Source organism: Drosophila biarmipes, chromosome 3R (assembly GCF_025231255.1).
Source record: "Drosophila biarmipes strain raj3 chromosome 3R, RU_DBia_V1.1, whole genome shotgun sequence".
NCBI lineage: Eukaryota > Metazoa > Arthropoda > Insecta > Diptera > Drosophilidae > Drosophila > Drosophila biarmipes.
In genome coordinates this window covers 33285523-33302897 of record NC_066616.1, presented here as the reverse complement: position 1 = coordinate 33302897, position 17375 = coordinate 33285523, and the positions used below count along the sequence as shown (strand labels likewise).

Here is a 17375-nt window from a genome sequence, read left to right as displayed (position 1 = left end):
CACCTTTCACCCTTCTGCCTTCTGTCATTGTTCGATGGACGACACAGACGACGCCTTTGACCCAACGGCATTTTGGTGGCCCGAACGCCCACCTCCCCTTTTTTGACACCTGCCACCTGCGGCCATTTTAATTTTCCACGCAAAGTTCTTGTGCAAACACACACACGCACACACTCAGGGGCAGTTTTTTGTCCTGCTCCATTAAAGTCGCGCTTAAAGGAAGCGGGATATTCGTTGGGACGGGAAGGGTGCCGGAAACCCAATGAATTCATTCCTGCGGTCGCCACTTAAAGCCCTCTCCGCGCACACAATGGCAGAGGCCATGCCGATGATGCCAAAAATAATAACAAAAGGAATTGCTAAATAAATGTGTAAGGACACTTTTATTGCACTGCAAGCGCCAATACATGCTGGAGGGTCCAGGAGTGACAGAGAGCTCAACAAAGGGCAGACAAGTAAATAGCAAAAATCCGAAAAGCAACAATGAGCATTGTGTGCCTCTGTGGTCGAGCCTTAGATAAACACACGCACTCGGCTCAATCGTATCCGTGCGCCACTAAACCAATACATCGATGGCGGCTCGCACACACTCACGCTCTCGTTTCCGTTACAAGAGCTTAGCAGGACATGCAACAAATTTTTCACGTAAATGTAATAAAAACACTTTGGCATGTGCAGCGCGTAGGGGGTGGAGAGGCGGGACTTATGGCAGCAAGGAGGGAGGGGCGGCGCCACGCCCACCCACTTGAACTGAGTGGCTCGTATTTCCGTGCGTTGGTGGGAGGGTGAGTCCGTGCGGTGGGCGAACAAAAAACACACTCACACACTTAAAGCCAGTGGTCTCTTGCGAAACTCAGACTTAGAAGTAAGGTCCCTTTCGGTACGAATTTTGGCCGGCTAATAAATAGTTTCTCTTGATTTAATCGATTTTTTATTATTAGGAATATTTTATGCCAGGTATACGAGACCCCTGAGAGTTAAACGGTAACATTTAGTTCATAGAACCACAGGGAGAAAAATGAAATCAGGTAAAAGACATCGAACAGTATCACAAATAATTTAAAGAAATGATAAGCCAAGAATATTATAAATAGATAATTCGTTGGTTACATTAAAAAGAAAAAGCGTTATTTATAATTCAGATAAGCATCCCATTAATACTTATATAATACATTTTATCCACAATGAACCCATTAAGTTATTGGTGTTCGATAAGGACGAATCGATTAGCCAATCTTTAAACTTTTTTCCGTGTGTAGACCATGGCGTGGCCATGTCGCGTGTCCGGCTGAAACATCAAGCGTGGCCAGACCGTGTTTTGCTTTTGTTGTCGCCACTCTGGCCCACTCCCCCCGATTCAGTTTGTTGTTTATTGTTACAGCTCTCACACATGCATCGCCTCCACGCTGTTTGTGTAGTCCACCAACATTTGTTTGTTTATTGACCGATTTTGGGGGCTTAATGGTCAGCTCACCACCTATGGTTCCAAGCTGCTACGGCCGAAAAAAAGAGTTCCGCAGCTGCTGCCGCTGCGTGTGCACTGGGTTTTTCTCTGGCTCTTAGCACTGCTAATTCCCTGGCCAGACAGCCAGCGGCAGCAGAGAAAATATGCTGAAAAAATATCTAAAATTTGTATATTCAGTGTTCTGTTTTCATTATGCATGACCGGTCATCCCTTAAGCCTTAAATCAGCCGGGCACTGCCATCAATTTAAAGCTCAAGTGCGTTGCTGTCAGCGCAGCAGTTCGATGGCCCATCCCTTTGGTGGTCTGGTCAAACACTTAAACGCTTTTATGGCCATAACCAATAAGGCGACAGTTTGGCAGACGGCAAGTGTCCGTGTCCATGTCCGCATTCGCGTCCTTCGTGCCCTGTGAATCCTGCGCGTGCCGCCTTGGCTCGAGTATCACTCGCACGTCCCTGAGTCTGCTTCCTGGTCTCCGCGTTGCGTGTAAATATTTTCGCAGTCAATAAAATAATATTGTCATAATTTTTTCTGTTTTCTCTGCCATCTGTATCAATATTGAGACAGCATTGAAAGGAGTGTAAAAATCCGGCCAGACCAAAAGCAAACACCAATTGTCAACTGGTTTGACTCGCTGGCTGGATGGCTGGCTGGTCGGCGTCGTGTGCCACTTTTTATGGCAGTCACTGTACGTGAGTGCGGTTAGTGGCAGCGGACTTTCGGGCAGGGCTCGGCCTGACTTCTGACTTTCCCACCACTGTGTGAGTGACTGGGGGAAGCTGCGAAATATTTATGTGTGCCATTTAATTAAGCATACGACCCGTTGCAGGCCTGATCCAGCTTCCTGCTGCTGTGTGCGTAGTTTTAATGCACAAATGAAGTGGAAAGTTTTGCCAGGGCCAACAAACCGAAGCTTGCTCGTTCCTCTGTGTTTGCTCATAACTTAAACAATAGATATACTTGACGGACTCCTAACCAGCTCCCAGATGAAGTAGATCACTAAAAAAAATGTAATCCAATTATAAATCGAAATCAACCAGTTTTGGTAAAAGACAAAACTAAACTATAAACATTAGTTGTAGGGCTTTTTAATATTTAAACTTACAGGGTCCATTTTAATCCGTCCATAGCGCCTTCAAATATTCTATAAAAACTATATTTTTCAACGTGCAGTCTTAGTCTGGTCCTGGCTGTCGGCTGTTTGACTAAAAGCCACTTGACTGCACACAGACATGAAGATCTCGGTACTCTAGACTGCATCCTCCAGCCAGCTAACTGCCACTGCAATTCCAGGCTCCAACTCGGGGCGGCAGGGCGGCAGGAATGAGGCAGATGGCGAAAAAAACTATTTCGTAATTGAAATGCAATTAAAATTTGTAAGCGCAGTCGTCGCCATCGCTCGGCCTGTTCAAACCTGACTGCGTACGTTGACTCCTTGCATTCGCATTCACTCGGCAGAAGCACCAGCCTCGCCCACTTCTCCTCCCTGACAAATTTTTAATGAATTACATTTCTTGCGGGTGTTAGGCCCGAGCTGCAGAGGAAAATCGTTATTTTCAATTATGGCCCATTCTCGTGGCGGGGGACTCTGCTGAAATGCAAAAGGCAACGGGGCCGCTGGCATTGGGTTTCATTTGCTGCCAAAAAATTGTGCCATGATTGATTATGCGTGGGCAAATGTTTAAATTAAAGACAAGCCCGGCTGGCTGAGCAAATATCATTAAGTCGTTGTGCACACAGAGGCACAGCGACGGATGGGGCAGAGCGACAGACACGTAAAGGACACAAGTTTGCCCAACAATTTAAAATTTATGATGTGTGAGCTTGTAAAAATCTAATTTACTGTCGCATAATTAAAGGCGCTCGAACGGCTCTGTGTGCGTGAGTTGAGCGAGTATTTATTCAAATTATATATTCGACTGTTGACACACCCTTGGCACAGTTTGTGGGCGGAAGGCGGAGACAAACACTGGCGTCACGCTCACATTAAATCATTAAATGCCGCCATGTAAGCATAAATTTAATTGTTATTAACAATCAGCACTTATTTCATCCCGAAAGCCACGCCCCCGCCCCTGGGGAAAGCCCTTTTCTTTTGTTCGACTCGCTTTTTCCATTCATTTTCATTTACATTTTTCGTTTGGGGTTTCTGTTTGCTTTATGAATTTAAATTGTCATTAATTAACTTGGTGCGCAGCACTGCGGTGTTGAGGAGGGCAGAGTGGAATTATTACACATACGCCACGCTGGTCAGACTGACCATTCATTGCGGCCCAACCATCGTCGTCCGAACTCAATTACAGTTTGTAAACTTTTCAATTAGCTATAAATAGTTTATTTATGTATATTTTCGTGCAACTCATGGTGAGTGGTGAGTGTGTGTGTTTAATTGAAAACGGCAGGCTGGGCAGGAGGGCACTTTCCCCGCTATTCCCGCTTTTGGCGCAGCTTGTGTGAGGGTCATTAATACTGCTGAGCTTTGGCCCCACGTCCTTGCAGCTCATTTTAACGCGCAGCCGAGCGGATGATTGCTATTCATATCATCCATGGGGCATTGACAGTCAACAGGCAGTCCCGGCGTCATCATTATCGAATGCAAATTTTATCGCTGCACTTTTTTCAGCCTCTGCAGTTAATGCATTTCGGGTCCTGTTGATTTAGCATTGTACCATAATTACCCAGAGTATCAGTGTGCCGGTGAGGAAGCTCTCGAGCTGTGCAGCAGCTGTTTTTAAACTCGTGATTAATTTGGACTCCGCCGCAAATTGCAATTATTGTATGCTGCGCAAATATTTGCGGGTTCGGGTTATTTAACTCGCTGTTAATTAAAAAGCAGCAATGCCATAACTGCTAACAAATCCGGCCGCAGGCCACGAACCTCGGACCCCAACCCCCAACCCGGAGCGCCGAGCCCCGAACCGAACAGACTGATTCAAATTGCAATTTTTTGCAACTCCAGTAGAAGCAGTAGCTGCCGGGCTTCTGGCTATGTTTCCGGTTGTCGTCAGCGCTCGGCGCCATCTTCCTTTTCAATTATGCCGCCCGCCTTTGTTGGAGCCCGCGCAACCGAGGGCTCCGGCAGATGCAGCGCTTGTCGAATCGCCCATTGTTGCACTGGCATCTCTCGTTTTCTCGTTTTCACACCATCAGGCAGCGTGTTTGCTGCGATTTGAAACAAATGTAGCAAAAGGAGAAAAGCAAGTGCTGCAAAACCGAATTGAGTTGTTGGCAGCCGAACGTCAAAAAATCCACAAATTTCGCCAGTTTTTCGACCGGTTCGTCGACAACGTCATCATACATGATAGATACCTTTACATATTTTCGCCGTCGACGTTTTTTCCGGCAACTGGCCTGCGGCACTTGATTTGTTGTTTGTCTTGTGCAGAACATTTCCGGCCCGCGCGTCCGCCCCCACTTTTTATTTAGTTTCGACTCGCAGCAGTTTTCCCAGTCTTTTTCGATTTCGATTCGGCTGTTATTTATGGAGAGTTGTGGGCCGGCAGAGTGATGGAGCAGATCTCATCGCCCCGCCGTTGCCCATTGATTTTTAATAAATTTTTGAGCTGCCGCTCGGTCGGCTGAATGCTCAACTATAACGACCGCACGGCCCCTGACCCGGCTGCATAATTTCGTTTCGGCTTCATTTCCGTTTCGAACTAATCAAAAAGTGTAATTTCCGATTAGTTGTATTCAGCATTGACCGGCAGGCAGGGAGAGTTTACAGAGTGCACTTCGAGTCCCGGGACTCGGGTCTCGAACCTCTCGAAGTGGCTCGACTTTTCCCTTTCGCAGGCACAAAAGGTGGTCAAAAGTGGGTTAGAGGAAGGCCCGATTCAGGTCCTGTGGCGGTTTTTCTAGCACTGGGAAATAAATTGGAACATTGACCCCCAGCGTCTGGGCTATGATTGAATGTGGGGAATTGGCCGGATAATGACCCTTTTACATTATGAGTTATGGGGGAAAGTTCGGGAGCCAACTATCAATCTATCTCAATCTTGGAAATTCGTTGCTCAAATGCTTAAGTGGCAGGACGGCATTGCCCCGAATTTTATTAAATTGTGAAATCGAAGTTCGTTTTGGTTACTTTTAAATTTAACTGACAGAGAAATGCCTGTTTAGGTTTACCGTTTTCTACCCTATTTTTGTTCGGTTAAACCCCGAGCTAAATCCACTTAAATTCGGGCATAATTAAAACGACAGATGGACTGCGTCCGGAACTGCAGGCCACGTTCTCCCGTGGACTATCTCTGCCCATGTGTCGGCTTGTTTAGCAAACACCAGAATGTGTGAAAATCGGAAGAGGGCAGGAGGCGACTGCATTTCATTTGCATATGAACAGCAAACTGTTCTCCTGCAGGTGCCACAGAAAATAAAAAGCGCACAAACCAACACATTAACAGGTGTTGACTAAGCGCCAGACAGATTCTAGCGCTCCCCACTTCGTCCCGCAGCTGCAGTTCCCCATAAAGAGTGGCAAATTTGTTTGCCTTTGTTTATAAAAATTTAACGCACTCTTGGGGCAGGGTAAAGGTTTCACTCTGCGAAAAAGTGAGAACATGATTAATTTGATTATTAATTTCATTATTAATTTCATTGAATTTTGATTACCCATTATTGTTTGTGAATAAATGTTCTGATGTGTCATTTAGAATTTTGAAAAGTTTGTCTTTGAAAGAACTTCAGATACAACACCTTTCGCTCAGTGCTGTTGCAGGGATATCCCCGAAATGTGGCTGCAATCGCTTCCAGGGCCAAAGGCAGCCTAAATCCCATTTGTGCTGCACCACTTGGGGGGAATGGCGGTGGGTGGGCGTTTTATTTATGCAAAAATAACAAACAAGTAGCCGGCGAGGAGAGGCGACAGCAAAGCAGAGAAGCTGCAAAAACGACGACGAGTGCCTAAAAGCCTCAAACGTTGTCTGTGCGCCGGACATTGTCGCCGTGTTGCTGCTGGATTATTCACAGCCGTTGAAAGTGTGCAATGAATGAATTTATGGCGATGCCACCCACTTCCGCCCCCTCAGCGGGTTTAACTGTGCAAAGTGTATACAAATGTGGCGGCGCTTGGCCATGTTATCAACATTTTTATTTGCGTCCTCCCACTCTCCTTTGGCAACAAAGCGGGCAACAAATAAAACCCAAAAATAAACAAATTAAGTGGAGTGCGGAAGCGGAAGTGCAGACAGCGCTGGCCATTAAGTGAACCGGATATGGTCCCCAAAAGAGACGGGGCTGTTGCAGCAGAGACAGAGATAGAGTCAGATAGAGAGAGAAAGAGGGAGGGGCCTGTAGGGATTGTCACCTGTTTAATATTTCAATCGCTTAAACAACGTATGCTCATTTTCCCCTTTTTTTCCCTGCAGCCAAGGCCTCCAAAGTCATCCACTTGCGCAACATTCCAAACGAGTCCGGCGAGTCGGATGTGATTGCCCTGGGCATTCCGTTCGGACGTGTGACCAACGTGCTGGTGCTCAAGGGCAAGAACCAGGCGTTCATCGAGATGGCCGACGAGATCTCCGCCACGTCGATGGTGTCCTGCTACACAGTTAATCCGCCCCAGATGCGCGGCCGCATGGTCTACGTGCAGTTCTCCAACCATCGCGAGCTGAAGACGGACCAGAGTCACAACGTGAGTATAAATATTTAATAATTATAAGCATTTAAGGCGCCGTTGGAATTCTTCTCGAAATCCCTTCAAAAGATAATTATCTTTAGTACAATTACACCGTCTATAGTGGTATTTAGCTATAATTCGTGGTAGTGCACATCCCTCAAAAGAACACCTGCCGTATCTGTTGTAATTCTAATATTCCATCATCGAAGACACAAACTTTTCCCTGCAAATTCCCAGGGCCCTCTAAACCGATATCTGCTTTGGGCACAACTTCCGGTCTTAAGTGTTATTAATGTGGCAATTAAGTTTTCGGCCAGGGGAAACAAATGAAGCGGCTACGATTTATATGCAAATGTGGGTCGGCCCGGCGAACCGTCTGATTAATTACACTTTCTGGGCAACGTAAACCCACTCCTTAAGAGATTTGGACCCATCATAAATGCACACACACTCGAATGTCCTTTGAGAGCGTGCCTGTATTTGTGGGTGCTCTAAACCAATTTCTAATTTTAATTTCGTAAGCCACAAAGTCACTGACAAAGTTTAAAAAGCTTTCAAATAAATACACATGGCCGCGCACACACTCGCACACACTCTAGCTCACACACGTGTCTGACAAAAGCAGTAAAATGCATAGTTTTTGGGGTTTTGCGGATAGCCCACACAGAGAAATTCGGAGCGGGGAAGCCGGGAGTGGGGGCGAACATAAATACAAATGAAACCGCACGCATACCAAGGAGACAAACGAATCAGGAGACCAGCACAGGGATGCCAGCTGCTTAGCTCGAGTCAAAAGCATATTTTGATTACTTAAATGAAAGTGGAGGGGTTGGTGGGTGGCGAGGTTGGGAGGTTGGGATGTTGGAAGGTTGCTCTGAGGGCAAGGGGCACAGGCAACCGCAGCGGCAGTAAGAGCAGCAGCAATCGGGCCAGGAGAAAACCCAAAGCGAGGTTGTCACCTTTGCGGGGTGTGCGCCACCTGACGGTGGAGGATTTGGTGGTGGTGAGCCCAAAAGCAAACTACTTAAAAAGAGATCGCAACGGCAGCAGCAGCACGAGCGGCACGAACGACAACGAAAAAAGGTTAAGAGGCTGCAGCAGCAACAGCAACACGGGGCCAGAAACAAGAAGCAGACCAAGGGAGCGGCCTGTGACTTAGGTGACACAGCAGCAACAATGGCAGCAGCAGCAGCAACAACGGCAACAACAGCCACAACGGCAACCCAGCTAGGCCAAACAATACAGTTACATTTCCCTGATTACCTTTCGGCTGTGGCCCGGCCCGTGTGTGTATCTGCACATCCATCTCTGTGTGCGTGGGCAGATTTCTCTTGTTAACTACTAATCCTGGTAAAAGGCCTTGTTGTTGGCCCGCAGACAACGTGAGACAAGTCAGACGAGTGGAAAAGTCAACGCCGCCGTCTTCTGTAGTGGAAAATCTCTTAAAATGCAGGGGAGTGTGTTTGTGCGAGTGGAAGAGGTTTAATCTTGTGTGCTGTGCGCTGCCAACATATTTATACAATTTCTCATTTCATTCAGCGTTCTTTCTTCTGGCCATGTCCATTGTGCGAATGTCTTGTCTTGGGTTTCCCCAGCTGCCGCTCCTCTCCCTTGTGTCCTGTGTGTCTGGCGGCCCACCTGCGCAGCATTCAGTTGATTGTTTGGCGTCCTGGCCCAGCCACTGTTGACTGTTCCTTTATTTCTGCGTTTTGCGTCATATTTCGCCGCCTGTCATTCGCTATTTGTGTTGCTGCTGTCGCAGCTTTTGCCGCTGTTTCTGCTGCTGCTGTTGCTGCTGCAATGTGGCAAGCTCCAGATAAGATGCTTAGCGAATTGTTGTCGGCGCCCCGGCAGCAGCGAAACTTAAGAAATCATATGAGCAGAAGCAGGAGCAGAAGCCGGAGACGTTTGCTGTCAAGTGCGGGTCCTGTGCAATTGCAGGAGAGGAGTCTTTTTTAATTCCCTCGTTAGTTGGGTATTTCCGTAAATTTCGAATTTTCGTCAATTTCCTGTTGGCAAAGCTTGTTCTGTGCTTTAAACTCGGGAGAGATGGGAGGGGAAATTCTATTTCATCTCCACCGAGCGAGAGACAAATCCATTGCATGGCCCTCGGGGATTTTAACCCCAGCAGAGGAGGCGACACGCACCTGAAGGCAAAGCTGCGACGACAGCAGCAGCAGCAAATCAGCAATACAGGATTTCCAAATCATCTCCCCCGCCGCCACACACTCCCACACACACGCTGGGAAGCGGAGACATCTAGTCGCACACATGTGTGATTTCAACGGCTGAGTGATTGCATGGTATAGAAAATAAAACAAATAGGAGGAAAACCAAGCGACAGAAATGAAAAATCCCGTAGCATACTTTGCAGCGATATCACCACCCAACTTTCCCCACCCCCTGACATTTATGTTGGCAATTTGGCAGTCAACCGGCAACGCTGCTGTTGCTGCTGCGTAACAGGATTCTAATATGTCATGTCTTGGGATGTCCTTTCACCTTTGCTTCGCTTCACCTCCGTCCGGAAAGCTCTGCTTCTATTTCTGCTTCGGCTCCTGGTTTTCTGTGACTATTTTCGTTGATGTCTTACTCTGGCGTCTTAGGGCCCCCGCCCCTCCAGATTTCTACTCCTGTGCTGCGACTACCCTTGACTACGATGCCAGAAATGAAGATAAATGCACTGGCAAGTTCACGCGGTTACGACCGCAAAGAGCTGCCCAAGGAACCCAAGAGCCACTCAGCCACCCCACATAGCAATCCAGAAATCCAACCCCAAAGGTCCGCAACTGGCATTGTTTAGTGGGTTTCAAATTTGACATGTGATTGTTCTGTGTGTGTAACTGCGAGGCCCCATCTGTTGCCTCTGTGGGCCAGTTTTGTTTTGGGTAATTTTGATAAATTAATTTTTGAGCCTGGCCTCTTTTACGGCCGAAAAGGGTTGACAGCCACTCGGGGAAATGGGGCCGGCCCACGGCCCACAAAGAATTAGATTGAAATATAATTTCGCAACAAAAGGCGGCCAATCCCCAGCCTAATCTCCAGTGTAACATTTGCCAGCGCCCTCCGCCGCCACCCTGGCTTCATTAGATGAGCACAATTGATTAATCGTTGCATGCTCAGTGAAGATGGCTCCCATTCGAGCCTCACCGCAGCGGGAGTCGCGCGTTCAAGTGCGAACGCAAATTCGGGTAATCATCATAATTGGCACTCGCCGCCAAAACACCAAAACAGGCCAACGGGAAAAGGACAATGGAGCCGAGGCAAGTGCCGGTCCACTGCAGCCCATTGAATGCGCTCCACCCTGCAGCAGCTAAACAAGCAACAGACACCTGCCGAAAAAAGTGATTAATGTGAAGGGTGCCCTGCGAAAATCGAAAACCAATTGAACCTTCTTGTGCGGCGAAATTATCATGTTTTATTGAAGAAGAAAAAATTCACTACTATCGTAGTGGTTTGCGCACTTATAATAAGAACTTATTGCCGTACTGTTTCACTGGATCTCTTTTCTCGCAGTGCACATGCAAATGAATTTCCCAAGCGCTTGTTTTCATGTGTTTGCATCGACCGAGTGTGTGTGGGCAGGTGCTCGTTTTCCCTGCAGTGATAAGGTTACCTTGTAATTAAATTAAATTGCCGACTACAGAGAGAGCCGCATTTTACGGACGCCTCCTTCAAACCAAACAATGGCGAGTCGGCCAAGAAAAACACAAAGGAGGCAAGTGACGGACAGCAATTGTCAATTAATGGCTCACACATGAAAATTAGGCGGCAGCACGAAGTGGGATTAATTTACACCGCGTTTGACACCTGGGGCGAGTCCGGGCATAACGAGGCGGAAGACGTGGGCGCACGGCGCTGAACTAATACAAATGTCAAGCGATTAAGCCACAGAAAGGATCAAACTGATTAGCAAAGTCTTACTCGTGATGTCTGAGCCCCGCATGTCTATAAATAGCGGGCCAACGGGGATAAGGCCGTACGTTTGATTTGGTGTTAATAATATGAGCCTGGCTCAGCGACACAGACCTCAATGTGTTATTTAATTTGCGCCTCCTGCTGACAGGCTGTCAATATTGCAGGGTTGGAAAAGCGGGGAGTGCGGAGACCAGCTTATGGGGCCTTTTCTTTCGGCACGCTATTTGTCTAACTCTCAGGCGTGTGCAGTAAAGGATTTCGCCCAGGCAAATAACTTCACATATGCGGTGCTATCCGCCGAATGCTATCTGCTCGATGTTTATTTTTCTATGCGCTGCCTGGCTTGTGTTGTTCTTTGCTGTTTTCCTGTTTTCCCATTTTATTTTCACGTTTACTTTACCGCCCGCCCGACCGCTCATCGCTCTTCGTCGCCGTCGCCATCGCCATCGCTATCGAAGGCAAAAGCAAAAGTAAGCTAATCTTATTGTTTTCACAACAGCGCCGAGGAGCAGGAGCATCGCGAGTGTGGCTGTGCCTTCTGCTCCTGATCCTTTGAGTTATGCGGATGCGAATGTTTGCTTATACTTGTGGCACGCTAAAGCTTTTTGCCATTTTGATTGGCGACGTGTTGAAAATGGATTTAAATTACATTGTTTCGCAGTACGTGAGATCCGAGTGGAGTGGGGCAGCAAGGGGGGCTGAGCGCGGCAGGATAACAAGTGCGGAACTGTCGGCAACCCGGAGAAGCCAGAAACCCCAAAAAACCGACAACTGACAACTTTATGTATGCACTGACTTTTCCAGCGGCTGAGTCAATATTTTCATTGTATTGATTAGTTTTGCATTACGGCGCCCCGAAAGTGGCTTCCCCCTTTTTTTTTTTGGGCAGCGGATTTTGCTACTTTGTGTAACTCGTGTTTATTTAAGCCGCTCGGTTTTATAGTCCTATTTGTGGAACATTTTTGCCGAAGGCTTTTAGCACACTTGACGGGGCGGCTGTTTTTGTTTGCCCTTTGCATAAATAAGACAAATATGGTTTGTTGGCACTGAAACCGCTGGCCCTCCTTTGACTTTGAGCCACTTCTCCTCCTTGGCTTGACCGTAAAAACCACGCAGCAGATAAACGACCCACGGCAAAGTAATACATAATCCCTAGCTCAGCTTTAAAACTTAACTACACAAGTTCATAACTTGTAGTGGTAGTGGCCCAAAAAAGTTTCCTTCTTCCAGTTGCAAAGGCACCGAAAAAGGCAGCTCCTCCTGGCCAAGGAAGAGGGGATCGGGGATCCGGCGGAGATTGTGGCCAAGCGTCTGTAGCTGCTTTACTCTCCAACTTGGCCCGAACACTTAAGCTCTCGCTTCAGCCGGCTCTTGAAAAGGGGCGACGACACTTGAGTCCTCCTGCTGCTCGGAAGGACTCGCCATGCAGTTTAAAGTGCGCCTGTCAGGGGAGGGGAAGCCAAGGTACTCAGTGTGACATTGCAATGAAAATAAACTTCCTGGCCGCAAGAAAAAGGAGCAGCACACGAAAGCGCTATGGAACAAAAATATTTATGCAAAACCTTAAGTGAAAGCAACGTCAATATTTTTTGGCGCCTTTAGAGCTGCGGTTCCAGCCCTGAGCTTTCGCCTTTTGTCAGCCATTTTCCGGGTTTATTTCTTATGCAAAAACCGCATCAAAATCATAAAACAATTGCCGAGTTCTTTTCCGCTTGTTGAATATTGCAAAACTTTGCTGGGAACTCCTTTTAGCGAGCTGCGAAGTATAAGATTTTCGGTATGCTTTTTGTTTGTGCCATGTGGAGACTTTGCCTGGCGCACCACAATCTCAACTTGGCCGCCATAGTTTTCCGAGGAATCCGTGAGCATCCTTGAGCTTAGTGGCGAAATCTTCGTTAAAGTTTCCCTATTACGGTCTTCACATCGCATGAGTTAAATGGCCGAGTGGCGGGGACACGTGTGTCTTTTGTCCAGATTTTCCCACTGACACGCATCGATCGATAAATGTGCTTATCAGCAAGTAGTCGATACATTTCGCTTATCAAAGCATTTTGGCTTATCAAATGTGGCATTATGCAGGAGGGGAGGCAAGAAGCAGGCAGCCCATCGATATTAAATTATAACAATGTGGTGAGGTGGTCCCTATGATGGGTGGTCTGGTTGTTTGCATATCTAATCAGCCCACAACAACAAGCGGGGATGGGAGCGCACAATTGACTCATTAACAGGCAAAACCGCGACAAGCAAAGTCCAATACAAACACAGCCGCACACACACAACGATTTGTTATGTTTAATGATGTTGCTGGTTGTGGTCCCTAAACTTTCCCCGACGCCGTCCCCTTCCCAGTGCCCGCCCTGTGTCCTGCAGGATAATTAGAATGGCTTAGCCTAATATGCGTGCAAGTGCTCCCAAAATTTGGTTTGGCTTAGAGCCTCCAACTGGGAATGCCCATTATAATGGGCCTTAAATGCACTCGGGGAAATTACCAGCCAAAGATCCTTACGTAATTGAACAGAAAAGCAATTATTTTAATGTATTTTCGCATTTACATTTTCAAAGTAAGGGCTTAAATCTTCTTTTGTTTTGAATCTAGATGGTATTTTAAAAAATTTTTGCTCTTAAATTTAAAAAGTCGAGCAATAAACTTTCCGCTTAGTGAAGAAGGCAATAAGTCCGAAGTCCAGCTGGGCAAGTAGTTACTCAAGTGTCGGTGCAAACTTATGCACAATTATGAATGTGCTTAAACGCCTGCCAATTGCCCACTTGACAGCTAGTTAATGCTAACCAACTTTGGTGTTTAAACAAAGCTTGCAGAGGGGGCAGGACAGCGCGAGTAATAGATGGGCAAACGCTTCTCCACAATTACATTACAATTTTTACACAATCAACGTCATCGTCATCATAATAATCAGGCAAAGTGAAGTATCAAATTACTGGCGGCGGAAAGGAAACCTAGCCACTGATGGCATCCCACTGGCATCTGGAGCCAGCATGGCAATCGAAGTCGAAGCAGCCGCATCATCATGGGCCACTCGTGCCACTCATGCCACTCGGCACATCCCACATACGCCCTGTCTAGCCACGCAGCTCGGCACTCGGCAATTCTAATCAATTTTTATTATTTTTACAAACTTTGGCTTCGAGCGAGGGTCGAAGACGGAGCTCACGTCGGCCAGGTCGTTGTTTCCGATGGAAAGGAATTTATCTAGGCGGAGGCAGAAACAAATAGCACGCCTGGGGAGGATTGCCGTGAAGTTTTCCCATCCTATTCCTCCCCGCCTCTCCTGTTGCTGACAAACGCACAAAAACGCGTCGCAAATGGGCAGGATAAGCGGAAATCGGGGGCAGGTGGGTCGGTGTGTCGGTGGCGGTGGGCGGTCGAATGTGTTTACGTTATGATTTTCGAAATCAAAATTCAGCACGAATAGGAATAAATTTACTTCCGAATGTCATTAAATTGTTTTCCGATAGAACGTGTATATTTCACGCAATAAGTTTTTGTTGCTCACTAAGAACCGTATCTGGCATCCGCCCAGCATCCTCGTCATCGGCAGACGCCTCTGCCTACCACCTCCCGTTTTCCCTTCATTATTACGATACTTGATATTATTGATTCTGATTGAGATTTATGTTGGCGAGGACGATTCCCAAATAGCACAGCATACCGCTGAGTTTTTGACTGGCTGCCGTAAAAAACATTTAGCATATTCGTGCACTAAAAAAATGGATTTGAGTTAAAGCTTACATTTTTAATTTTATTTTATACAAAATGTTGTCAGTAGAATAAGCATTCTTGAGGTTTTACACTTATTTAAACGATCTTTCGCAGAAAAGGAAATTAAAGTTACTGTTAATAGCACACAACTAAAAGAACATTTCTCTGAGTGTAAATGTCTTCTAGCCTTAAAAAAGTTGCCAAGCTGCATAAATTTTGTGCACTGCCAGTTGCTTTGATTAATGCGCAAAAGTTTTCGCCTTTAACTAATAAAAGTTTCCTGCGCGCTCCCCCAGTCAATTGGCTCAACATCTTTATCATGTTCCCTCCTCCTTCTGCTTCCAGAACTCGGTTGTCCAGAGCGACTACCGCATCCAGTCCCCGGCGGGCGGATCGCCCCTGCCCCTCTGTGCCGCCGCCAATGCGACCAGTAACAATGCCAACAGCTCCGGCGACAGCAACAGCAGTGCCGTGGGCATCTTGCAGAACAACACGAGCGCAGTGAACGCGGCCGGAAACAACACGAACTCGGCCGGAGGACCCAACACCGTGCTCCGTGTGATCGTGGAGTCGCTGATGTACCCCGTCTCGCTGGACATTCTGCACCAGATATTCCAGCGCTACGGCAAGGTGCTGAAGATCGTCACCTTCACGAAGAACAATTCATTCCAGGTAAGTTGCAGTTGTTGAGTGAAGTCATTTATGCGTCTAATGGACAAAACCCTTCCGTCGCAGGCGCTGATCCAATATCCGGACGCCAACTCCGCGCAGCACGCCAAGTCGCTCCTGGACGGGCAGAACATATACAACGGCTGCTGCACGCTGCGCATCGACAACAGCAAACTGACGGCGCTGAATGTGAAGTACAACAACGACAAGTCCCGGGACTTCACGAACCCCGCGCTGCCGCCAGGTGAACCGGGGGTGGACCTCATGCCCACCGCCGGAGGACTGATGAACACCAATGATCTGCTACTGATCGCCGCCCGGCAGCGGCCTTCTCTCACAGGTGATAAAATAGGTAACACGGACGGAACATTTTCCCGATTTTTCCTTTATGTTTTTCCTTCGCTTCTTGTTGCTAACCACACAAACGGCCACACAGTTTCAAACATGTCATCCAGTGAAGCATATATTTGAAGCATTTTATTTTAAAGTGATTTCGTTACCTTGAAGTATTGTTAACGAGCTTACTCCATCAAAAGCTAAATTCTTGACTTTTTATAGCCTTACCAGTTTAGAAAATCTAATAAACCAAATTTAATTGTAGGGGACTGACCTGAGTGTCTTTGATCCCCTTTTAATATCGAGAAATCGGTTTTTGCATCACTGGAAATAACACACTTATACAAGAGAGCAATTTGCAGCGCTGTGCCTTGTTTTCAGTCTTTTTGCCTTTACACCTGCTATCGATTCAAATAGAGCTTAAGTGGCATGCAACTAATCGGAATACCTCGGCATTGACAGATGGCTAACGCTTGTTCAATTTCTTTCAGTCAATGGCTTGGGCGCCCCGGGAGTCCTGCCGCCCTTCGCCTTGGGCCTAGGCACTCCGCTGACCGGCGGCTACAGCAACGCCCTGCCCAACTTGGCCGCCTTCTCGCTGGCCAACAGCGGCGCCCTGCAGACAGCCGCTCCCGCCATGCGCGGATACTCGAATGTTCTGCTCGTCTCGAATTTAAATGAGGAGGTAAGTGCGCTTCTATACTATAAGGTACTCTCAAAGTAAGGGATGCCCCAGACCACGGTTGGATTTTAGAAGAGGAACCAGTTGTAGCCCGCTTATACCATTTTAATAAATATATGGTATTTTAGGATGTGAATAAGGCGGCAAGAAATGATAAAACATCGCTACATTGATAAATTCCATCAGCCATTTCTAACATCTTATATTCAAGGTGCAAAATTAGTTTGCATTTCGAGTACGCCCGCATTTTTCCGTATGTTGCTACATTTTTGTTCTCACTTTTTTCGACCTTTTATAAAGCGCGCTTTGATTTCTCGCCTCTCACTCACTGATTTCACATCTGACAACCATGTATTTGTACTCGTATTTGTGTAGTGCATCTGCTGACAGGCCTGGGACCTGAGAATATCTCCTCTCCACCTCCCTTCCCCGCTGCCTCTCTATCTCCATCTCTGCGTCCCAGCCTGAAACTGAACACAGAGTCCAGATCCATCACGTCCTATGATTTAATTTGTTTATTTCCTGTTTAACGTACTTTGTTGTTTATTATTTGTAATACATCTGAATCGAATCTCTCGCTAACTGACGACAAACTCTATTTTCTCTTTTTCTCTGTAGATGGTCACGCCTGATGCTCTCTTTACCCTCTTTGGTACGTCTGCACAAACGATTACTCTATTAATTGCCAGTCTTTCGATTTTATTTGTTTGTTGTCCGGGCCAAGCTAGAGGATGACCGTGGTGGGGAGATGCAGTGTGCGCTCCTCTGAGGACATCTTATTCGTAGTTGATATCTGTCTCTATCGCTATCCGACTCCTGTTCTATCTCCCCCGAAGTAAAAACACCCATTGTCCCGTCTAGCTTTGCCCGGTCACAACGTGTCCCACATAAATTTACACTCCTTGAACAATTTATAAGTAGTTTACTTGGTTATTCATTGAATTTACACTGAACGAATCGAGCGAGGCCAACG

At 47.0% G+C, this 17375-nt stretch overlaps 1 protein-coding gene across 4 annotated transcripts in view; it reads left to right on the top strand.

The window, feature by feature from the left end:
• The window catches only part of LOC108023859 (polypyrimidine tract-binding protein 1), a 140197-nt gene that overhangs the window by 109760 nt on the left and 13062 nt on the right, over positions 1–17375 (top strand). For 2 of the 4 annotated variants that reach the window (XM_050889128.1, XM_050889127.1), the window contains 5 exons: positions 6829–7094; positions 15061–15387; positions 15451–15736; positions 16212–16405; positions 17021–17054. In XM_050889128.1, coding sequence (XP_050745085.1) covers positions 6966–7094; positions 15061–15387; positions 15451–15736; positions 16212–16405; positions 17021–17054 — 970 coding nt within the window. In that variant the 5' untranslated portion in view covers positions 6829–6965. The remainder of the gene's footprint in view (positions 1–6828; positions 7095–15060; positions 15388–15450; positions 15737–16211; positions 16406–17020; positions 17055–17375) is intronic. The other 2 variants (XM_044095595.2, XR_006368554.2) reach the window with 2 other exon arrangements.